The 25,154-nt window shown below is 40.5% G+C and overlaps 2 protein-coding genes across 6 annotated transcripts in view; one reads left to right on the forward strand and one right to left on the reverse strand.

The window, feature by feature from the left end:
• Positions 1–25,154, forward strand: part of TANC1 (tetratricopeptide repeat, ankyrin repeat and coiled-coil containing 1) — a 129,044-nt gene that overhangs the window by 92,805 nt on the left and 11,085 nt on the right. For both annotated transcript variants that reach the window (XM_083703616.1, XM_083703617.1), the window contains 14 exons: positions 724–854; positions 2,059–2,248; positions 4,820–5,080; positions 8,677–8,802; positions 9,893–10,177; positions 11,630–11,778; positions 14,547–14,778; positions 15,674–15,840; positions 16,922–17,529; positions 20,090–20,198; positions 20,751–20,873; positions 21,678–21,914; positions 22,303–22,485; positions 24,689–24,767. In XM_083703616.1, the coding sequence (XP_083559742.1) occupies positions 724–854; positions 2,059–2,248; positions 4,820–5,080; positions 8,677–8,802; positions 9,893–10,177; positions 11,630–11,778; positions 14,547–14,778; positions 15,674–15,840; positions 16,922–17,529; positions 20,090–20,198; positions 20,751–20,873; positions 21,678–21,914; positions 22,303–22,485; positions 24,689–24,767 (2,880 nt within the window). The remainder of the gene's footprint in view (positions 1–723; positions 855–2,058; positions 2,249–4,819; positions 5,081–8,676; positions 8,803–9,892; positions 10,178–11,629; positions 11,779–14,546; positions 14,779–15,673; positions 15,841–16,921; positions 17,530–20,089; positions 20,199–20,750; positions 20,874–21,677; positions 21,915–22,302; positions 22,486–24,688; positions 24,768–25,154) is intronic.
• Positions 19,008–25,154, reverse strand: part of WDSUB1 (WD repeat, sterile alpha motif and U-box domain containing 1) — a 46,875-nt gene continuing 40,728 nt past the window's right edge. For 3 of the 4 annotated variants that reach the window (XR_014557694.1, XR_014557695.1, XR_014557696.1), the window contains 2 exons: positions 24,552–24,751; positions 19,008–21,895 (listed from right to left, as the gene is read on the reverse strand). The gene's annotated coding sequence lies outside the window, so the exon portion shown is untranslated. The remainder of the gene's footprint in view (positions 21,896–24,551; positions 24,752–25,154) is intronic. The other variant, XM_083710752.1, reaches the window with a different exon arrangement.

Raw genomic sequence — 25,154 nt, forward strand, 5'->3', positions numbered from 1 at the left:
TGGGTTCCACAGACCCCCTGGGGTCCACAGACCACCAATTGAGAACCACTGCCCTATTCAAATAATATGTGTTACCTGCATGCTTTAGTTCAAGCTCTCCATGTGAACATAAGTTTCTCAAGCACCATTTCCCATATCTTCGAAGCAGCCCTGCTCCAATTTTTAATTTAAAAGAAAATAACTGGAGAACCAGATCGCATTTCACATGCCACATCTCATTTGACCCTTTGATTTCAATGAAAAAGTTAAATGTGTGCTGACCCGTCTCCCTTGCAATCAATGGGACCTAAAGGAGCCCCATGGTGGCAGGATTGTGTCATAGGTTTTAAAACTTTAGTATTATATCCCCTGATAATCCATTTCGTTGTTTCTCTCTCTGTTGAAATCTATATTCTTATTGGCTCAAGAATGAATTCATACTTGAATGAGCCTTGTTCTTCTAGAATCATGGAGTTTGAAGGGACCCTGAGGTTCCTCTAGTCCTCCCCCTGCAATGCTCAGCTAAAGCATCCATGACAGATGGCCATCCAACCTCTGCTTAAAAACCTCCAAGGAAGGAGAGTCCACAACTTCCTGAGGGAGACAGTTCCATTGCCGAACAGCTCTTACTGTCAGAAAGTTCTTCCTGGTGTTTAGTCAGAATCTCTTTTCTTGTAACTTGTTGCTACTCTTGCAAAGCAAGTCACTGTACTCCTTCATAGAGTGTTTTCTTTTATTGCATAGAAACAAAGTCAGAGAAAGAATCAAGCTGTTCACCAGCGGCTCAGGAACTGATGACAAGACTGGGATTTTTACTGGGAGAAGGGATTCCAACGTCTGCCCATATCTCTGTGGAAGAAAAGCGCGAAGCTATGGTATGCTAATGGAAACAACTTGTAAACAGTAATCTGTTAAAACTAGCGATACCATGCTTTCAATATATTTAATAGCAAACATGCTAATAGACAACAAAAATCACTTACATAAATGTGTACACAGTGCACATTTGTAGGAAGCACTGAAAGAAAAAGAGCTTTGGTTTAATCTTCACTGTTCCAAGGAAATTCTTTACATTGGATGGGATTGTGAGAAAATCATGGAATGGTTATTTTTCACTTGCTGCTTCAGGCAGTTGCGACCTGGAAGGATTATTTAAAAACAACATTTGGATTTTCTCCTAAGGTAGGGGAACCTTGTCCTTCCAGATGTTGTTGAACTACAACTCCCAGCAGGGCCAGTAATCAAAGCTGATGGGTGTTGTAGTCCAATAACATATGGAGCGCCACATGTTTCCCACTCCTGTCTTAGGCAATAAAGATCACCACAATGAACTGAAGATGTGGCTTTTTGCTTGATCAATATACAGGGAAGAGCTGAAAATCTCCCTCTTGTGAAAATTCACAGCAGATCATTATTCTACTTTTGGCCTTGGGAATCAGATTTGAGTTTTGTTACAACATTTTCTCTTGTTCTGTTGTCTAATGTAGCAGCCATGGCTCACTTGCTTGTACCCATCTGTTTTTGCGCATGTGTTTTTTTAACTGAATGCCTTTTGTCCCATAGGCACTTCTGGCTTGCGCATTCCTTACTGCTTGGTTTATGAGGCATAAGAACGTGGGAAATAATCTGTATGACTCTCGCGAGATGCTGAGAGGAGACAGTGCATTCTGTTGTAGTACAGGAGGGCACCTATTCTAGAAGAATTCTAGCCACCTGTGACAAAAGATTTTAAACCAAATTTTGTCGACGCCTTTCCTTTTCAAATCTGCAGAGAAGCATATTTGATCACTATCCCAAACAAGTCCTGGGTTTTGTGTTGCAGCCTCTCAACAGTTTTCTATGCATATGACTGTGAACTTTACAGGTCCAAGTTAAAATACTAAGGGCCCATAATCTGCTATTGTCTTATTGCTGCTGCTGCTTCTTTCTTGAAAGGGGCTTAATGAATCCTCTTACAATGCAGCCTTGGAAAGTTGTGTTAACTTTAGGCTCATTTGATTTCCTGCTTAGTATTGATTCCGCCATGGACCGATAGCGCTGTGCTCTGTGTATTCATCGTTCCTTTCCTTCGTTTTCTAGTGCACCATAGCTAGCCAAGGAGTCAGTCCCTGCTCTACCCTGACGAGCAGCACCACGTCGCCAAGCACCGACAGCCCCTGCTCAACTCTGAATAGCTGTGCTGGCAAAACAGCGGCCAACAAAAGTAGTCCCTGTGGGACCATTAGCAGCCCAAGCTCTACGTTGGAAAGCAAGGATAGTGGAATTATAGGTAAGCAGTTTAACTCATAGCAATGCACTGACTTACTGCTGTTTCTATTGCATCTTGCTTCTCTGCATCAGCCGATACAGCCACTAGGCGTACAGGGAGTTTGCTCCAAAACTCTCTTGTGTTAATTTCTGTTAGTACTTGGCTTCAATTCCAAAGTCTCCATGCTCCAGAAAATTTTTAAGTGCTCTTTCGCTTGAAATAATTTTGCCATTCTCAGTAGTTCTTTTGTGTCTTTCCTGTGGGCATTTAGTCATGGGCTGGGAGAGGGCTGGAACCCTGAGTTTCTTCACTGCAATACAGTGTATATTTGCTGGGGAAGTTCTGCTGTGGAAGAGAATAGCAGCGCTAATGGGATGCAGTGATTAAGAGCAGGAGCAATTGATCATAAAGCCTCCGCTCCACATTTCACTACAGTTATGAATTTGTTGGGTTGCTTTAGGCAGTACATTTATCTCTCATCCTTGAGTACAATACTGATTGAACATACAGGGTTGTTCTAAAGATTTACTGAAATAATGCATGTGAAGCATATAGAGAACTTTGTTAAGGACCAGGAAGTGTTTTTATTATGCTACCATTTGGGGGAGTGTTCCACCCCTTGTAAACAAAGATCCCTGCCTGGAAAGTTTTCAGTTTTTTGTATCATTGCAAACAGGTTCATGACACAGTGTTCCAGTGTGGGGAGAGAAGGCAAACCTGGTGTGGGGGGTGTGAGTGAAAGAGCCACCGAGGCCATTTGAGTTTCAATAAACAGTAACGGATCTATGCTGTACTTCAGTTGGCAACACAGATACAGAGAAAATTGCAAACCAAACACTGAGAGGCCCAAGTGGGGAAAAAGGCCTTCATCTGTTACTGGAAGGACCACAGAGATGGTTCCAAACAACTTTCTCCAAGTAGGCTGAGGTGCTATTACTAAAAAGGCCTGCTTCTTAATAGCCACCCAACGCACTTCACTTGGTGGGGCATTTGGAACAGGGCCTCTGAAAAAGATATTGAGGATCAGGTGAGGTATATGCAGGAAAGGGCAATATTTCAAATAACCTGGTTCCAAGCCATTAAGAGCTTTGAAGTTTAAGATCCACATTTTAGATTGGGCCTGGAAATGGATCCACTGCAGTTAGGGTGAAGGAGGTGTGCTAGTGATTAATTCATAACTGGGAATGAAAACTAGAACAGGAGAAATCAAGCCCCAAAGAACTGGGTAAAATGAAGACTTGAGGACACATGGAAGAAAACCGCTGGGAAGCCCATTAGCTAGGATGATAACGGATCTGGAAATTGTGCGCCTTCTGTTCTCAAGGCTGTTGTGAAAATGTATAGAATTTTCTGTTGTGCAACATGCTCATCTTAAAATAAAACACTCCCTCCCATGCATTCCCCTGCAAATCCTGAAAGACAGCATTTAATTTGAAAGCTAGCTTGTACACATGCATTGCAAATTTGTCTTCATCTAAAGGGGGGTGGGAATGGAATGGATATTAAAATGAACTGGAATCTTACTAAGTAGCCTTAGTCCCCCAAGTTATTTATAGATCTAATCATTCTACATTCATTTGGAAGGATTTAAGTGTGGAGGGTGTACGTACTGCATTTCCTAAAGCATCCCTTAACGAGTGTGTGTGTGTGTGTGTGTGTGTGTGTGTGTACACTCAATGTGTGCATGCAAATATATGAAGAGTATTAAATGCTCATTCAGCATACAGTTTGGCAAGTATTATCTTTTGTGTAACTGTTTTTGGCAGACTTTGCCAAACCGTGAAAATAGCTTGTTCTTCCATGCTACTTAAGTAGGCTTCCATTGTAATTTCCATCCCTGCTACGTTATTCTGGGCCAGTAGGTTTTTTGAGTGGAGAGCTGCCCTTCCCCTCCCTCTCCTTCACCCGCACTTTCTGCTGGGTCAGGCTTTTATTCTTTTATTTCTTTCTTTTTTAAAAAAAGTTTTTATTGCCTTAGTTGAAATTGTCTCCGCCTCCGTTGACATAATGGGGGTGAGGGCAGATTTTCATCATTTGCGGTGAGCTAAGTAAGAGAGAAGTCTGGGCTAGTGGCCAAAATGAGGACGGGGGAGGCAGACTGGTGACATTCTGTCTTTTCGCTATTAGAAACTGGAGTGGAAATCTTTCCTGGCCCTCCCACTCCCCTCAATGAGTAAATCAGAAGGGACTCTTAGTTCACGATGCATCAAAAGTCCCAAGTTTGCCCCCTGCCTTTAATCAACGTTAATCATTTGGCCATACAGAAGCACACCACAAGGCTTTCATCAAAATCCTTACGATGTTTTATGTTATTTAAGTTGTCAGTATTCTTAAAGCAAGGAGGTCATGCTCTGAGAGACATACCTAGTTGCAACTAAGAACATGAACAGTAGTAGCTGTACTATGATGCCCAATGAATGTTTTTGTCTCCTCGCTAAAACCAGCCCAGGAAACACTAATTTAGTGTGCCTTGTAGGAGGAGCTCATCACCTTATTGAACGAAGTTTCAGTCTAAGAACACTGCAAACCAGTTTATTATTCTAGCATTCTTCCCATTAGAATTCATTGGTTTCCTTTTTATTTGTTTTTAAGCGACAGTAACAAGTTCATCTGAAAACGACGACCGTAGTGGATCCAGTTTGGAGTGGAGCAAAGACGGAAGCCTCAGAGCTGGTGCACACCAAGGAATTATTCATGAACGGAGAACAGATAATTGCTCACCAGTTGCAGAAGAGGAGACAGTGGGGTCTTCAGAAAGTCTGCCAAAAGTGGAAGCATCTTCTGGAGATGGCCCTGTGACTTACACTCAAAGCTCTGGCTCATTAGTAATGCCTCGGCCCAATTCTGTTGCAGGTAAGGAGCAACCAAAGGGAGCAAGCGTTGTGTGTGCTCCAGCCCTTTTTTTTAATGCATATTTTTCCTTTAGCACTGTTCTTGCATGGACCAGTTCCCATCAAATTGTGTCTGATCACCACATAATGGAAATGCTAGAGAGCCAGCACTGGTTAAGGGGAGTGCATGAAATTTAACAGAAGTAATTTTTAGAAGCAGTTGAAGCACAAAGGTCTGCAAAGTGATAGGGATGTTGCTGTGCAGAGACAGTGTAGTGTTCTTTGTGCTCATTGCTTTTTTATGTAAAGAGCTATATAAGTCCATCGACGAAGGATTATAGCAGGAAGCACTCAGCCTCTATATTAAGCTTTTAAATGCATATACAATGATGCAGACATGGGGCAGTGTCCAACTAAATACTTGAGCCAGTACAATGGGATTTCACTCCTTGTCTCCCACACACATCCAACACCATCTCCAAATCTGTTCCAGGGGGTTGGGTGCACGGACGGGGGGGGGGGGGAGAACATTCCATTGTGCATGGAGAAATCCTTGTGCTGATGGAACTTTCACCATAGCACTACATTGAACATAACCCATGGGGATTGGGTAGGGGAAGTTGTGTTGCTACTGCTTTGATGAACACAGTCCATTTGGAGCCCCATGATACTTGCACAGCCATATTCCATAGACACTCATTCTTATGTGGCAGGAAAAAATCTGGAAAAGCTCTCTATGGATCTTAGACCATTATTAATAACCCAAACGAATTATCTGCTGTATGGAAGGTGCTGATTTTTACAGTTATTCTTCGTAGACTTGGGTCTCTGCACAAAGCATCTGTATAACTTTCTAGAATTCTTTAGTCAGAGACCAAGTTCTGCTGGCTATCCTATTGAGTAGAGAGATTTGTCCCTGTCTGCAAACACCTTGAGAGAAAAGACAACTACCTGTCTACTTAGCTTTCTTCTTCTGAGTGACTTCTGTTTTTCTTCAGTATATTTAGGGAGTTTTCTCTTCATTTCTATTTTTGTATGGGAGGAATTCCTTGTGGAGGCTCAACTGGTTGTTATTTAAACTGAACAACCCCCTTTTTCCAATGCAAATGAGATCTGGGTGGATATTGAGACGGGTGAAACTTAGTCCTGTGATCATGGCATTCTCCTTCAATGGCACCTCAGTGATCAAGGGAATTGCTATGTTCATGTGCAATTGCCTACAGGTATACTATATGTGTACACTTATTATATGAAATATTACTATATAAAGCCCTAACCACTTGGGATCAGTTTACCTGTGAGATTGCCTTACCCAATATGTGCTCACTGAAGCACTTCAAGCTGCGGAACTGGTACTGTTACAGAGGCAACATAATACTCGTTCCACATTTGTAAGATATCAATCTTTTAGTGTGGCAGCAGCTACACTTTGGAACTGCCTTCCTGTTGACATGAGACAGGTGCTGTCTGTACTGTTTTTGGTGCCTGTCAAAAACATTTTTGTTTAGATAAGCTGATCCAGATACGTAAACTTTTAACGTGTATTTTAATCAGTGACCAGCTTATCACTAATTTTAATTGTTGTTTTAATTTTTTTTAACATTCATTTTATTCTTTTTGTAAACTGCTTTGAGGTTTGTCTAGTTTTTGTTACAATCAAGCAGTATATAAATCTTCAGAACGTTGATCAAAATGACTGATTTGACTCAAAAGGGCAAGTATCCTAATAAAAAGAATAATGTATGTGGGGTTTTTTTTTGGGGGGGGGCATCTTCTCTAGATTTAGAAGATCACTCGTTCACTTAAATATTTGCTAATGGCTGGGTACTGGAATTTGCCCTTGCCATAAGAACCCAGACTTTGTGTTAAGGTAGTCATACTAGAATGCAGAGAGCCCCGTATCCATACAATTGTGGAAGGTCTCTTCAGTTCATGAACTTTTGCTTCTGGTTTTATATCAGACACATTTTTAAGAAATAAAATTTAGATGCATTAGCATGTTGTTTTATTCTAGAAGATGATGAACTTCCCTTTTAAATTTCATCAAGGGAGTGAAGCCATACTAACGTACTAACAAAGTAAACAAAATCCATTGGGTGTCAGTTTTGTGGAAATCTGCCAGGTATGTGGAGTGGTAGGGTGCATGGAAAAGGCCTAAATGGGAGAAAACCCCCATTTCAGTACACATGTTCTCAAAACAAGCTAAAGTAATGTAGACAGTTCTGCAGCCCTTTCCAGGTATTATAAAAGTATGGTATTTTTACACACACACACACACAAATTTCAGCCCCTATTTCCTTGCATTTTGGTGGGTTATGTTGGGAAGATTTTCCTGGTTGGTTATGATAAATATATCAATTGGTTTCTTCCATGTGTCCATTGCATACGCTCACAGGGCTGAAGAGACAAGCCACTTTTTAGTTTAAAATGCAGATCATGCCTCTAAAAACATCAGCAAAACTCCTGGCTATAGTACGGTTCTCTTCTACACATCAGTTTTGTATTAGGACTACTGTTTCTAACTTCAGCTCTCTTTCTGTGTCGCTTGTTAATGCATTCTGGAGATGACCGATTTATTTTTCAGTACATTTCACAGCCTCTTAAATGCTTTTATGGCTAGTCATGTATATATCTTTGCAAAAAGGGAGGCTGAGAATCCTGCCATTAATGGGTGATTGTTGATGTTCTGGATGCTGTGAAATACTGCACAAAGTGCCTGCTTGTCTCCTTCCAAGATTTGGACAGTGTCTGCTTGCAAGATTTGGGTTGCCAATAACTCTGAATGAAATCATTGGGGCAGAAGATTCATGCTAGCAACCTTGCTGTGTTTTGACATGGAAATATTGAAGCTTTAATAAATAAATTGGCTGCCAAACTGGTCATAAAAATTCATCGTGACCCTTGTCCTCTCTTATCTACTACCCAACAGTAAATCAGCAGTTTTAAATCCTTCTGAATGTTGCCCATATATAATATATATATACATCACAAAGGAGCACAATTAATTGGAGGACTGGAACCTTGAGACAGGCAGTTTATGGTGAAGGGAGGATATTTTTTTAAAAAATTGTCTTTTGAAATACAAAATCACACACACTTTAGGGTTGTTTCTATGCACTGAGTTATTTTCCACTGCATAATGTTTTCGTTCTTATAAGAATTTCTAAGAAACACTGGAAAGTGTCCTGAAAAGTTGATACTTTCAGTGTTTAACAATGGGGGGGGGGATATTCACATGAAGCATAATCAATCATTAGCATTTTATGGCCATAGTGTGTAGTGATTAACACATCCAAAGGAGAGGGTAAAGTAAATTAATTTTTAACTAACTTGAAGCTTATGGCAGCTCAATGCTGTGTTTTTTAAAGTGATGGGGCTGCAGTAAGATCTAGTGTGTCATTGCAAAGGAAAAACTCTACTATGTTTGTACCGCATTCTGTCTCCAATGAGTTCAGCAGAGCATTTTAAGTTCACCACAGTTTGCTTTGTAGAGGTACACCTTCTGCTGTGCACCTCTGCATTGTTCCATGTTACTCAGCTGTGACCGGCTACTGTTTTGGGACATAATATTGAACCTCCTGCAGCCCATCCATCTTACAAGGTTCTTTGTTGTTACAGCAACAAGCTCCACCAAGCTAGAAGACCTGAGCTATTTGGATGGTCAGAGGAATACACCATTGAGGACCTCAATTCGCTTACCGTGGCACAATACTGCTGGAGGGAGAGTTCAGCAAGAAATAAAAGGTATCGGTAAAGCACGAGACTCATGGACTCGAGCCCCACATTGAGCAAAACTTGGTCTAGATAAGCCTTGTGGTTCCCTTCCAACTCTAAGATTCTATGAAATAAATAACTAATGTTGTGTTGACCTGCTCTGGAGATGGCATTATTCCCTAGTGAAAGATGCAAGTGTTTTGTTTTGGTGCTTGCTTAGTGGAAATTAGAGGCTTGTCTGCCTTTATAGAACACTTTGAAGAGTTACTTAATTAGCAAATATACTTGACCAGCAGCAGCTCTCCAGAGATGTGGAGCCCATTGGTTCACCTAGCTCATTGTTTTCAACACAGATTGCCAGTGGCTTCCCAAGGTTGCAGATAAGGGACATACTCAATCCACTACTTGGAGATGTGGATTGAATCTGGGGCCTTCTGCATGCAGAACAGATGTCCTACTGGTGAGATACAGCCTCTCTCCCAGGGCTCACAGAACTATTATGTCTGTTCAGCCGTGATCAAAGTGTCTCCAGAGTACGGTGTGATGGCTTTGGGGACCGTGGCAGCCCCAGGACATTTAGGATGGGGAAGGAGACAGCTCTTCCCCTTCACATTACCTAGCAAGTCCTACAGATTTGGAAGCAGAGAATAATTCCACTCAGAGCATTTAACGTTCTGCTCAAGTGGGACATGGTATAAGGTAGGGTTCATTGCAATTGCCTTAACTTTCTTGCCTGCCTTTTGGTTTTTTTAGAATCAACATTTCCCCAGGACTTTACTTTGGAAGCTGGCTGTGTCTTATAGGATGCCTCCACAGACTTACCTTTATTATCTCAGATTTTGAGGCCCTAAAAATATGTACTTATGCAGATTTTTCTTTTTAGTAGCCCACACTCTTGCTGTGTATGAATCTTGAATGGAAGCCATGTAAAGTTTAGAAGCTGACTTTATGAAATCAGCTGTGCGCTTCTGCTCTGATGTACTTATGATTCAAGGTTTGTTTACAATAAATTGTTCAAAACAGATTAGTTGCATTTTCTAAAGTTTGAGTGCTTCTGCCTTAAATTGATCTTTCGTTGCTTAAAATATTGTCTTCTAACAAGTTTTTTCCTTTCTCTCAGCACGTTTTGTCCCCTATAAGCCTCAAGACATTCTGCTTAAGCCACTATTGTTTGAAGTGCCAAGCATAACAACGGACTCTGTGTTTGTCGGAAGAGACTGGCTGTTTCAGGCAATAGAGGAAAAGTTGAAGAATAATAAAGAGCAGGCAGAAACCAGGGGAGCTGTTGTTGTTGGAAATGTGGGATTTGGGAAGACTGCTATTATTTCAAAGCTTGTGGCACTTAGCTGTCATGGAAGTCGCATGAGGCAGATTGCTTCCACCAGCTCTAATTCTTCTCCCAAAAGTAGGTTTAAAAACAATTTTTGTAGATTATTTTTGCTAATTCAGAAAAGTGTAAACACTACTGTATTTGCATGCATATGTGCTACACGAACTGCCATCTTGTGGGACAAATAAGTTGCATTAGCTTTGCTTAACATTGGTAGCACCTCTTCCCCACTCTCTAGTTGCTCTCTTGGTAGACTCTGGAAATGAGCTGCTTGGTAGTACAGTTCCTACAAGGGGCCTATTGGAGGTGTAAAGGACAGGGCCTCCTTGGTGGTAGTGCTGCCAATGTTATGGAATGAATACCCTTCAGAAGATCCATCAGACTCCTTTAGTTTTGGCGCTAAGGCATCCTTTGAAGTGCGTTAGATGTTAGATGTAGGGTTGAGAAGAGCACCATTTAACCCTCTATCTTGGGAAGGCTATTCTCTGCCCCCCACCGTTGTTGTCAAATTTTGCCACCTTACATGGTTCTGTTTGCTGATTTGCATTTTATTTTACTCTGTTGTGCATATGGTTCCAATATGTTCAACACTTTGAGACAAAGCAGTCTATAAGTAAACTCTACTAATAATTGCAGAGAACTTCATGTTTCAACAGATACTTGGTGTGTGATTAAAAATCAGCTGCATTTAAAGTTTTGGGGTTTTTTTATTTGCCTCTGTGGCTTAATACAGGGGTAGCCAATATGGTGTCCTCCATATGCTGCTGGAGTACAACTCCTATACCCCCTGACCATTGGTCACGGTGGCAAGCATGGACCTGGAGGACAATGTTGGCTACCCCTGCTGAATTCTCCATGTTTATATTGACTTCAATGCTGGCAGTAAGTATGTCTTTAATTTACACCGCTTCTGTTTTTCGCTCACATACTCACACTCTGTTGCTTTGTTGCCCCACGGCTTTTCCCCCAAGTCCGCTTCCATGAGTTCCATTTTATTGCATAGGTGTGTGCCCATTCTCAAAATTAATAGCCTTACTGTACTGAAATTGGGAAGGAATGTGTGTTTGTGCCCTTCCAGCTCTACAGTTCTATGAGTCTATGGTGCTTTCACCCCAACCAAACCCTTTAGAGATGCTGACCTACTCAAAACAAATATATCTGTCATTCCATGCTAGCGTTTTGTTACCATAGGCCCATGAAACGAAATATAGCCTTGGGGTACATTTGGAAGGACGTGTTTATTACTACAAAGGAATTTTAAATGTTTTTCTTCTGTTTTTGATTTGGGCATTTGCTGTTACGGCATCTCTAAATTAGCCGAGCAGATCTTCAAAGTGATGAGCATGTGCAGCTACATGGATGAAGTCATAACTGGTAACACATGCAGGCAGGCTGTGGGATTTCAAACAGTGTTTTAACTTTCCCTGGAAGACTAAACATCACCAACATTGCAGATACATAATTTATACCACAAAATAGATCACTGCTGGTTATAACTCTGGTGTCTGCTGGTCTCTTTCCTCACAGGCAGCGACCCCTGTCAAGAGATTCCTCTCAGCCAGATACCCGCTTCCGTTGCCTCAGCGGGTACCAGTACAAGCAAAACATTCAGCTGCCCCCCAGCTCAGGAACATCCGAACCAAATGGCAGAATCTGTTAGACGTCTTGCGTCAAAGGTAACCTCTTAATATTTAACAGCTCTTAACCATAATCCAAATCACACACATTCTACCTGTATATTGACCCCCTTACAAGAATTCAGAATATTTAGAAGCACTGTGTAAGCGGCCAGGCTTCTGTGCCACTAATTTCTTTTTCTCAGCTTTTAATAAATGGTACAGTTCACTTCAGTGATCTACACATTGCCAGTGAGGAGGTACACATTGCATCATCTATGGTGATTTCTTTCTGTTTGCCACTTTTTATTTCCCTTTTTTATCCCGATTGCATAAGGGCAAAGATGCAGTTTTACTTGAGTTTTGAGAATATTTTTTTCACTGTCCGACTTTGGCAGATGGCGATCTCTAATTCCAAAGGAAATGACTGCCCCCATCAGCTCGTTTATTTAACGTACCTTCCTGCAGCGCATGTGTCAAGGAGGAGGGAGTGGGATCAAACATTTGATCTAGGCAGCTTACAGTGTTTTCGTCACTGATGTATCTAACGGTTATATAAGCTGGAATTACCAGCAAATTGCACTAGGGACATTCTAATGCATTTATTTTTGCAGGAAGGATTGTGAAAGAAGGCAAGCCTTGCCGAGTGTTGTAAATAGCAGAGGATTTGCTTTGGTATTGAAGTATTACTTGGTACTGTCTTTATGTAAGAACTGTCCTAATATTGTTGTCGTCATCAAAGCAGTTATTATTTTTAGAAAATGATAGAATAAAGATGTATTAAGTCAGCGCTAACCACTTTAAGATTATGCATCCTTACTGAATATTAAGCTGCACAGAGCTTGATGGTGCATACTTCTGCATATGCTCAGAGTTTGCCAAAATTAAGCCTGATGTCCCATTCATCAGTGCACTTAACTTTTACAAGAGGAGGAACATGATAGTTATCTCTAGTGCATTATAAAATAAAATACAGATCTGTAACTTGTCAACATTCCAGATCTAGAACTCATAGTTGGATTATACCATATAGCCAGACAGTCTGGGAATCTGCTAAAAAGAAAGAAAAGGAGCAAGGGGGGACAAATTTTGGCTTGGTTTTTTTTTTTTTAATTAAAGAAATATATATTTTAGAAGAGCAAGCAGCACTGTTGTAGCATCCTGTGTTTAACAAATGGACTTGAACTTTCTGGTTTTGTTGCCATGTTGGCTGGAATCCTTTCTGTTGAGGCCAGTACAGTGGTACCTCAGGTTACATACGCTTCAGGTTACAGACTCTGGTAACCCAGAAATATTACCTCGGGTTAAGAACTTTGCTTCAGGATGAGAACAGAAATCGTGCAGCGGTGGCGCAGCGGCAGCAGGAGGCCCCATTAGCTAAAGTGGTGCTTCAGGTTAAGAACAGTTTCAGGTTAAGAACAGACCTCCAGAACGAATTAAGTTCTTAACCCGAGGTACCACATTGGTCTGCCTTGGAACTGCTGGGTCTTCTGAGGTCTTTAGCATTGTGTTTGTCAAAGGACAGTCACCAGTTTTGGCCATATGCAGCAGTCTTTGTATATGGCAGAGTGATATGGTTATTGATGAGGGAGGGATATATTTATGTGAATTACCGGATATATATATATTATATTTATGTGAATTACAGGATATATTTATGTGAATTACATTTGTACATCTGTGTTTACCTATTTCCAGAATTCATTGTTTGGTGCTGGGAGATATATTTGGGAAGGTATAATATACCTTGTAAGGATAGAGAGGTTCTCTGTAAACTATGGTTTGCATATCAGAAGCTACAAAGGGAACATACTCTCCTTTTGCTTCTCTCTCTCTTTCTCCAGTAGTGAATTTTTCCAATTCTTCCCTTCTCCATTTTGAAGTTTTCATTACGTCTTCACCAGTGTCAGCCCTGACTGACACAACCAAGTCTTAGCATCTCCTGAGTTTTGTGCTCTAGTACAGGTGTGAGGAGGGGACACGGGTGGCGCTATGGGTTAATCCACAGAGCCTAGGACTTGCCGATCAGAAGGCCGGTGGTTTGAATCCCCGCGACGGGGTGAGCTCCCATTGCTCGGTCCCTGCTCCTGCCAACCTAGCAGTTTGAAAGCATGTCAAAGTGCAAGTAGATAAATAGGTACTGCTCTGGTGGGAAGGTAAAGGGCGTTTCCGTGCACTGCTCTGGTTCACCAGAAGCAGCTTAGTCATGCTGGCCACATTACCTGGAAACTGTACGCTGGCTCCCTCGGCCAATAAAGCGAGATGAGCGCCGCAACCCCAGAGTCGGCCATGACTGGACCTAATGGTCAGGGGTCCCTTTACCTTTACCTTGCATGTGTGAGGAACCTCGTGCCTTCCAGATGTTGTTGAACTCCCAGCTTCCATCAGCCCAGTTCGGCATGGTCATTGGTCAGGAATGATGGGAATTGCAGTCTCTCTCTCTCTCTCTCTCTCTCTCTCTCTCTCTCTTTCTCTTTCTCTCTCTCTCTCTCTATATATATATATCTATATATATCCACCAATGAGCTCAAGGTGGCTTATATAGTTTTCCTCCTTCCCATCTTATCCTCACAACAACCCTGTGAGGTTTGGGGGGTGAGAGTGAGTGACTGGCCCAAGGTCACCCAGTGATCTTCATGGAGAAGTGGGAATTTGAACCCTGGTCTCCTAGGTTCTAATCCAACACTCTAACCACTATGCCACACAGATGTTACCCATATCTGCTCTAAATCTACAATGATTCAATAGATCCCATTATTTTTACTCATGTAACTGGAAGCATCTACTATAAATACTAAACATTTCTTTCTTTTTTCTTTTTGAAAAAGGTTGTTGCCTATCACTACTGTCAAGCTGACAACACTTATACATGCCTTGTCCCAGAATTTGTGCATAGTATTGCTGCTCTTCTTTGCCGGTCCCATCAGTTAACAGCATACAGAGAACTTTTGATAAGGGAACCACATCTACAAAGTATGCTTAGCCTTAGGTCCTGTGTTCAAGATCCAGTAGCAGCATTCAGAAGAGGAGTGCTGGAACCACTTGCAAATCTTAGGAAAGGTAGGCCAAAAATAAAATTTCTCAACAGTGACTTCAATTACAAGACAAGGTTTGTGTTTTAGATGTGCCTAGCAGAAGTTAGCTTGCAGACCAGGGTGTGTTTTGCCGTTTTGTTTTAAAATAAGGTATCAGAGCCACCCAAGAAAATAAAATATTGCAAACCAGTGTTAATCCAACTGTATTTGATATGTATGATGAAAAGCACACTTAGAAAAAGCTAAGATATTGAAGTAGTTTCCTTAAATAAATAATGAACTGCTCTATATTTAAAAAAATAAAAATAAAAATTATTAGGTTATAATTGTACACATTTACTGATATACTTACAAGTCATCTGTAGTGCATTCTATAATACGATATATTAATTATTCATGAAGCAATGTGAATCCATTTGCAAAAATGGAACTTTTAATGGAAGCTGTGATGGCAAATGTTGTTTGCTCAGTAACAACATAAACAGCTCCACACAAGCTGTGACTTCAGCAGTCTAGCATCTATTTAGAAATAATGAACTGCAGTTGCTATCCATGCATTTCAGAATACTTATTAGGTGAAACAAGACAGTTAGTAGCAATTATGGGTCTGGAAACCTGGACTTAAACCTTCCCGCTGCAAAATTTTTACACAATCAGATTGTTCACCACTTTCCTGCTTTTGTTGTTAGTCTTCATTATTATCCTTATTTTTCTTAGGATAATACAGGGGTCATTATTAATACCATTATTAGCAATATTGCATTTAGTCATATTTTCACAAAAAGTTATCCAAAGCAAATTACAAAGTGAAAGGTTATGTTTATCTATTCAATTCCTGTAAACCACTTTATAAATTGAAAGTGGGGCTGTGTGTGTGTGTGATGTATACTTCATTGGTATTTCAACATCTTGCCTTTCAGAACAAAAAATTCCAGAAGAGGAATATATCATTTTGATAGATGGCCTAAATGAGGCTGAATTTCATAAACCTGATTATGGGGACACTGTTTCTTCATTCATCACAAATATTATTTCTAAATTTCCTCCCTGGCTAAAACTGATTGTGACTGTAAGAACGAACTTCCAGGTAATGTTTTGAAAACGTATAGCTTCAAACGTTGTTCTGAAATAATGCTGCATTGAGGAGAAAGAGTCTCAAGGAGTTGTTTATGCTTTAATTTTAATTGGAAAGAATAGTCTGGAAAATGTGCTGTGGCTTAGACAGGTGCAGGGGTACTAACCTGAATAAAACATTTTTGTTGGGGGAGGGCAGGTAAGTAGTAATAATCTCAGGCTCCTCTGAAGACCTGCAGCAGCTCTACTATATGTGTGGTGTAAAAGTGCACAGCCGCAACAGCAAACTCTTTTAAACCACTGTCAGCCAACACAACTTGGTGTCAAAATCCATCAGGTCCAGACTGGAGGCAGCATTTCAGTCTCTACACTACTTCCCAGCTCTGGCAAAAGGAGGGAACAAAACAGAGAGTATCCAGAGCAGTTCATCTTATGCTCTCTGTCCCCTATAAAAGCCGCCAGGTCAGACTTATTTACTTGTGTGAATAACAAAAGGGCTCTGCTGCTATTTCCCTGTTTGTCCTGCCCCTCTCTTTTTTAATCTGTGGGTGGCCGGACACTTGACCAACATGTTAGAAAATGTTTTGCCGTGTCTGGACGAATTCAGTAATGACGATGAAGTCCTTCTAAGTGAAAGTCTATTACTTCAGAGCACAAGTAGGGGACTGTATGGTTGAATGTTGCATATTACAAATATTATCTGCACATAGAAAACCAGATGTCAGGGAGGAAAGCTCTAGGCTAGCTTTCCCCCTCCTAGTGTACTAATTTTGTATGTAGAGGGGATTTGTTCTACACACACACACACACACACACACACACTCACGAAGCATTCAGCTGGGCAATTCCACCCCTCACCCCTGGTTATAATCTGAAACAAAACTCTCCAGAAGCAGTTTTACTACCTTAGACCAAATAGTTACGTTGTTCATTCGGTAAATACCTATCTATACCAAGGTTTCATTCATGCTGGCGCTTAGTCCAGCTTGATCCACCTTTAATGTGATGTTCCTGCAAACTCAGATTTAATCCGTACACCTATGGCATGTGTTCTGTAAAGTGCTCCTCTCTCTCTCTCTCTTGTTATAATACAGGAAATAATCAGCTCATATCCTTTCTTTACAATCTCCCTGGATGATTTCCCTGAAAATAAAGAAATACAGGCTGATTTGAATGCGTACATTCAGTACAGGATCGGTGCCAGCCAGGATATTGTAAACAATATATCTCTGAATGGAAAAGCTGATGCAGCTATAATTGGGAAAGTGAGCAACCATCTGATCATGAGGAGCATGGGATCCTATCTCTACTTGAAATTGACCCTGGATCTCTTTCAGAAGGGTCACCTAGTGATCAAAAGTGCAAGCTACAAGGTAGTTCCGGTCTCGCTCTCTGAGCTCTATCTGCTTCAGTGCAACATGAAGTTCATGACGAACTCATCATTTGAAAGGGCCCTGCCAGTGCTAAATGTGGCTCTGGCGTCACTTCACCCAATGACAGATGACCAGATTTTCCAGGCCATCAATGCTGGCCAGATATACGGTGAACAGGACTGGGAAGAGTTCCATCAGAGGATGGAGTCCCTTTCAGGCTTTTTGATAAAAAGGCGAGACAAAACACGAATGTTCTGCCATCCATCCTTCAGGGAGTGGCTGGTCTGGAGAGCAGAGGGTGAAAACACGGACTTCTTGTGTGAACCAAGGTAAATGGAAGCTGTATATATTATATTGTGGGTGCTAATAATCGCTGATGGTTTTTATTTCTTTTATTGTGCTACATGAGGAAGATGTTACTGATACCGGACATGTCATTGCTAAGGGGAAAATGCTGTTAGAGCCAAGGTTTTTCATTTTGTTTAGCAATGAAGCATAAGTTTTACAATAAAATCAGAAATGAGACTGCATATCTAAAAAGCGGAATTTACTACTTTCAGTAACATTTGGGCTAAGCATTTCATTACTTTGGTAGGAGAGTACACTATGGAGGAATGTGACTTTTTATTTATCTGCTATGAAGCTTCTTTATAATTCTGCAGGCGCAACCTTACGAATTAACTATCCAGCCCTGGAAACTCTTTACATTCTTATTCCTCCCTATTTGACAACAAATCCTTCTCAGGCTTATAGAGATTATGGGCACTGTTAGAGACATGATAACGTGGTAGGTGGAACCCATAGGGAATCTATTATGTTCTTAAATTTCAGATTGTTTGTTCAACAGTAACTTGTGTCTTTTATCCTAGCCCACTAATCATTTGTGAATCCTATAAGTAGAAATGGGAGTGGTCCTGTAATGGGATTATTGCTATTTACACTGACATTCATATAATTTAAAAAGAGATTCAGCATCTGAGGCTTATGGAATCATGCAGTTTGACATTCTAAAATTAGAACCAGTTCAAAATTTAATCAAGGGAGAGGAATACGTTGGCTGCTGGAAACGTGCTTTCATCTGCTGTAGTGCTTGGCTATTGTGCTAGACCAAGATGTCAACTGCATGCAGGAGCTGGTTAAAACCAGTGGAGTATGGGAAGAATGAGATCCAGCGTTAGGGGGGGACCACTAATGGAAAACCAGTCAGCTAGAGAATAATTTGACTGATTTGATGCACTGAGTGGGTCTTTGGACTTTTGTAGTCTGACTGACACAACACACTTGAGCAACTTTTGAAACACAGGCTGGTTTCAAGAGCAATTTGTAATGTGGCTTGGGGAGGAGGTTATTGGTCAATGGAAAACCATGAAAGTTTCGTCGAGTGGATGAAAGCACTTAACAGGCTTTTTATGTGGTTCTTCATTGAGTGCCATCGCACTTAGTTGTTCATTTTGTATTGTTTTTACACGTCAACAGTTTTTTTTGTACTGTATTTAAAACTATTTTAGATGTTTTCATTCTATGCCTGTAAGCCACCAAGATACATGTACATCCATTAATTTACTGGGTTGGATTCAACATCACACACACTTTTACCAAAAAAATAAAAATGGCTTTATTGCATTTTTAATGCATATGTTTTTAAATATCTGTAAGCAACTGTGTATTTTATGGATTTGTAAATCGCTTTGAGCCTTTTTTATTTTTTTTTGTAGAAAGCGATAAATAATAAAAAGCTCTTCAATGTTGCGGTAAGGTTCAACTCGTGTAAGAATATCTCTGTTGAAAGAACCAAAGATATATAATAGTTGTGCTGGGTAGATTTATTTTGGCTACCTACAATTATATCACGTAATTTTTAGTATTAATAATTTCTCCAGTGCTCTTTAGTGTACAAAGTATTATAACGTGCACTGTTTTTAATTTACACTTTCAAGCATGCATTAAGTTAAGAACTTAATTTGTTCCAGAGGTCCGTTCTTAACCTGAGGTACCACTTTAGCTAATGGGGCCTCCTGCTTCCACCGCGCCAACCGCCACACAATTTCTGTTCTCATCCTGAAGCAAAGTTCTTAACCCAAGGTACTCTTTCTGAGTTAGCGGAGCTGTAACCTGAAGCGTCTGTAACCCGAGGTACCACTATGCATTAAAAAGCATTAGAAGCTGACCCTTTTTCCTGTTACCGTGATAACATAAGATAATTATTTTATACAGTGGTACTTCAGTGCTTCAGGTTACAGACTCCGCTAACTCAGAAATAGTACCTCGGGTTAAGAACTTTGCTTCAGGATGAGAACAGAAATTGCACGGCGGCATTGGGAGGCCCCATTAACTAAAGTGGTACCTCAGGTTAAGAACAGTTTCAGGTTAAGAACGGACCTCCAGAACGAATTAAGTTCTTAACCTGAGGTACCACTGTATTTGTTTGTGAGGGTGATGCGTTCATTATCGACTTAAAAAGAAATGGGAAGACTGCTGTACAGAAAAAGAAGCACACATTATTTGCCCAATGTTTTAGAATAACGTATGGAAGTGTCACCGTGGTTTTGTAAAATCTTGCACTCTTACCATATAAATCACCGTACTCCATTATAATGAAAACCAGATGCGCTGTATCTGTGACCTTGGGTAACCTTACCAGACACTAGTTTACATTTCTCATAACTTGGTTTGATTTAAACATAATAGGAACAGCACACACTTTTCCACAAAAAGCATTGGTCATGTCTGAGAATGAGATATTGCAAGTTCAACATATTTTGATATTTAGATTTTGGGGCAGGAGAATGAAATCTGTCACATTAGGTATTCAGAGGACAAACAGGTGACATAACATTGATTAGTACAGTTTAAAATCCTCTCCCCCTATCTTTCTGCTTCTTTGATTAGGAATGGACATGCACTCCTGGCATTCATGTTCTCAAGGCAGGAAGGAAAGCTTAACCGTCAGCAAACAATGGAGCTTGGGCATCACATTCTGAAAGCACATATATTCAAGGTAAAACCTATAATTTATTTTGCCTTCTGGTATTTGTTCAGTTTATCTCTTTTTGTTATATCTTTGTGCCATAATATCATTATGTCCTCTTGTTTTTCTCCCCATCCAGAAACTTTAGAAAATCGAAAGTTAAACTTTGCTTTGGAAAACGTTCACAATGTGCATAAATGTTATTTTCACAGCAGTTATTAATATCTTGTTTTAAAGCTTTTTAAGTAACCCAGAACTAATCTCCTGTCACATGACACTGTATTTAGAGTTTAATACCTAGCCACTCTCAAAATGTTCATTGCCCAGTAGGTAGAACTATGTATGGAGGAAGGCTGCACACTTTCCTAGTATTTTTGAGCTGCTGCAGGAAGTTTGTAAGGGATATTTCAAATCTTGGGCAGATGTAAATACACAGCTAAAGTATTTCTATGCAAGCAAAGGTCTGAGGATTTTAATTTTCAAAGAAAAAAGCTATCACAATTTTCAGTGTGCAAATAGTAATATTATTTTGAAAATATGTTCGCTTCCTCTTTTTTCATCTCTATTTGTTGTATCTTCTAGGGGCTCAGCAAAAAGACTGGAATTTCTTCCAGCCACCTTCAAGCCTTGTGGATTGGCTATAGCACTGATGGTTTGTCAGCAGCTCTTGCATCCTTGAGAAATCTTTATACACCCAATGTAAAGGTAAGAAAACGAAGTATCAGCTATACTTCACTTTTTTCACTGTGGTAGTTCTAAACTTAAGAGAAAGCAGTTCCACACTGTTACAGGCTGTAGGCAAGTGGGGTTTTATAGGCTGGCATCAGGAACTAACTTTCCTCTAAGGACAACAGCATGTCAGTTCCAGAACAAGGAAGAAAGGAAAAGCAGGTGGCTTGACAGTGGCAAGAATGTGTTCAAACGGGGAAACGCTCACTTTCTTTGAATCTCTGTTCTTTCTCTGCTTTTGAAAACTTGTCCAATCAAGATTAGCCAAAAGTGCTTTATAGCCATTGAATGTAAGGACTGAAAAACTAGCCAATAGTATTCATAAGAAGAAGAGTTCGGATTTGATATCCTGCTTTATCACTACCCGAAGGAATCTCAAAGCGATTTATAAAGCTCATGTCAATTCATGGTGCTGTTAAACTGACCAAAGTTAAAGTCCCCAAACTTTGAAAATTCAACAGTCAGTCTCTGCCACTGTCTCTAAGAAAATCCCAAAACATTGGTTAAGGGTGATTTAAAGAGGACTGTTGGTATCAGCAAGGGGAGATGCAAATGATTAGTTTTTAAGTCTCTCTTTAATGTGTGAATAGCCACATGTATTCTCTGTAGAGAGCAAGTATTCATAATTTAGAATGGAGCAAACAGGTTTTTCTATGTAAATTAAGAAACAATCTAACAACATCCATACAATCTTGTTACATAATGGAGATGCAAACTGATCCTGTTTCAGTCTCTAAACAAGAAGGTGAATTATATTTCCTTTCTTTTAAATCCCTGTAGGTGAGTCGTCTTCTGATTTTGGGTGGTGCAAATGTAAACTACAGGACAGAAGTTCTCAACAACGCTCCAATATTGTGTGTTCAATCTCATCTTGATCATGAAGAAGTGGTCCTCCTTCTGCTCGAATTTGGTGCCACCATTGATGGTGCGTCTGAGAATGGGATGACCCCACTTTGCTGTGCAGCAGCTGCAGGCCACATGCATATGGTTTCACTACTCTGCAAGAAAGGAGCAAAGGTAAGCTTGACAACAGACTCAGTATGGAGCATTTGTGTGCTATAGAGCTGTACAGAGGGATCCAAATAAAGGCTATCTCCTTTCTCTGTGAGGATGCAGCTCAGACACTGAAGCATGTCCTGCATCAGTTAAACATGAAATTTCCTTGTGCCCTATGCTTTAATACTCTAGAACACAGAACTAAAATACCTTACCTAGGTTTAGTTAAAAAACAAACCAACCAGAATCTGCTTTGATTTTAGGTAATACATAGTTATGCAGAATCACACTATGTATCACCAAATTATATATAGTACTCTGCCAATTTGGTACTTTGTAAAAAGCATGTGCAATGAGCCTGCTTATCATGAATGATATTCTTTTTCTCTCCCTGCACTTCCCCTTTTAGATCAATCACTTGGATAAAAAGGGACAGTGTGCTTTGGTTCATAGTGCCCTAAGGGGCCATTCTGATATTCTTGAATATCTGCTGAACATGGATTGGAGCACTTCCCAGCAGCAGAATTCACTGACAAAGCGACAGGCACTTCAGCAGGCTCTGACAGCATCTTCAAGCATGGGACATTGTCAGGTAGCTTGCTCCACCTCTCTTCTCGAAAGTGTTTAGAATAATTCAATGGTTTCTACACTGCTATTCCTCAGGGGATATTAAAAAGGTCTACATTTTAAGTGATGGCCTTTCAAATTGTGTGGTGGTGGTGATACTGCTTTTATTTGTTATTATAGTGTGTATTTTTGTGTTTTTATATTGTAAACCGCCCTGTCAGATGAAGGGCAATATAGAAATTTAATTAATAAATAACCAAGTGTCAGGCTATTACAAGCCCATTTAACATGAGGCGAGTATATGAATAAAGATCAAATTTCACTGCCACCAGGCAGTACTTTTCAAACAAATGAGACATCATGTATTTTCCCCAAAGAGCTGGGAATAGCTGTATCATGCCACTCAGGAAAATGTCACTTTTATTGGGAAATCAGACAAAATAGCTACCCCCTTACACTATAATACACAAATTATGTGGCACTTGCCATATACTTTCCAACAGTGCTGGCTTTTTTTAAGCTGGAGAGCGCTGGAGTTCAGTACCAACACCTCAGAGGGTGCCATTGCGGGCTGGCACTCACACTGCCCACCTATAGCCTTCACATACTTCTGAGAAGCCCAAAATGAACATTTCAAGTCAAAACGGAAGTGTGTGCAAGTCTACACTTTTCTCCGATCTATGACTCCACTTAGCTCCTGGCCATGATACAGGGTTTCTTCAATCCATCTTTCATGTAGTGGCAACGGGCTTTAAGCTTTCCAACCAGGCCTCTACCGTTGCACGTGCGCATGTTTGAGTGAGGGCCCTTCTGAGCTGCCCATGCCATCCGCCTGAATCTTAAGAGAACGAAGGAGGCGGGGGCACATTTATTTGACCTGCACCAGAACCAATGGCAACCCCCAAACCAGCTGGGGAGACAGCTTGCTGTAGTTTTTACCACCTCTGCAGGCGGTGATCACGGCTGTTGTCAAACCAGCATCTGTTCAGGGCTGCACCAAGTCACCCAGCGAATTAACTGTAACAATTTCATCGTGAGTTCCGGCACCATTTTTTCTTGAAAAAAACACCGCTTCCCAATCTCTCTTTCCTTTGTTGCTACTAAAAAGATTACTTGTAAGGGGTTAGGAGTTGAATGGTCCCAACTTGCTTGGTGGTGTTTTGCGCTCCATGTACTTGAGACAAGATGATACTGTAAGCTTTAGCATACTCTGTACTCGTGCCAAGTGCAGCTCTGTTTAAGATGAAAAATGCTAGTAGGATTTCTGTCTCCACAATGTGGCTATAAAGGATTATATGGCCATAATAGAATACAAGAAGATGGTTTATTCTTTGAAACCACATTTGTACTGTTTTCCATCTGTCTCACAGGACTGCAGCAGCTCTCTTAATGTATTTATTGTTTATGCAATTAATCCTGGCATGCAAACATTAGCCTCCATTATGTTTTACTGCCATTTTTGAAGCGGTTTCGGGGGGGGGGGAGTTAAATTCTGCACTGTATACTAGTATGAAGGCAGATTGGGATTCCTGTATAAATGGAATATTCCCCCCTTTTTACAATTCAACATTTTAAACATTGCCTCTGTTTTTCTTCATAGAAATGGAGTATGGAAGAAGTATGCATTCATGTTCCTCAGCTTCAGTTGAAACATTAGAAATGTTTACTGGGCGTAGTTAAAGAAACAATTCTGAGAAGATTCATATGAATTGCCTTGCTTTGTTTGCTTGGACTTTCCTTGATTTACCCAACCACATTTGGGTCTTGTAACGGCTTGTTAAAATAATTTGCGACAAAAAAAAGAGAAACTGACAGAAACACATTCTTACTCATTTAATCTCTTGTCTTGAGTGAGACAGAAAATTAATTTGTATCCAAAATAGTCTAGTAGTATTGATGCATTCGGAAGATGTGCAAATATACAAGCATTTAGTTATAGTTTGCCATTCCATGGGACCTGGATATTTCCTTGTTAGATCATTGAAGAGAAACTGACTTGTACATAACAAAGTATCTCTCCTATGCCAACTTGTGCTGTTACCTTAAATGCATACAGTTTGACATACCATAAATTTCTTAGCTGAAACTTACTGTGTTTACGAATGTATTGTGCACCACCAACAGAGTGCTAAGGTAAATCAAGTCCATAATTGTGTAATTGTTTGTTCTTCCTTGATGGGTTTCTTTTTTTAAATGGTAGCTGATTGATATTTTCCTCCTCTTTGTAGGTGATTCATTTTCTGATTCAGATTGAAAAGGAGCCTAAAATTGACATCAATGAAACAGACACACTATGGGGAGAAACAGGTATGTGTGTATGAGAGAGAGAACCTTTGGTACTCATCAGAAGGGGGTTTCTCAGGGGACACAAGGACACTACCAAGTGGGGTATCTTTATGCTCCTCTTTCTTGGAGGCAGAAATAAAGCTATTTTCGGAGGCTTTTGTGTTATCCCTCCCCTTCTGTGACAGTTTACCCTTCTGGCCAAAGCATACAAGAGGTTACAATGAGCTGCATTGGGAAGAGGAGGGAGAAGTGACAAGCAAAGACGACCCTTTGTGCAACATTAGATGCCACCCTTTGTCTCTGATGCATTAATACAGAATAGACTCTGCATTTTCTCCTTTTGTTGCGCTCTTGCCTTATTCTATCTCTGTACCCGTCTACATTCTCTGGTTGTTCTTGTTGGCATAT

This window comes from Podarcis gaigeae, assembly GCF_964106915.1.
Source record: "Podarcis gaigeae genome assembly, chromosome: 1".
NCBI lineage: Eukaryota > Metazoa > Chordata > Lepidosauria > Squamata > Lacertidae > Podarcis > Podarcis gaigeae.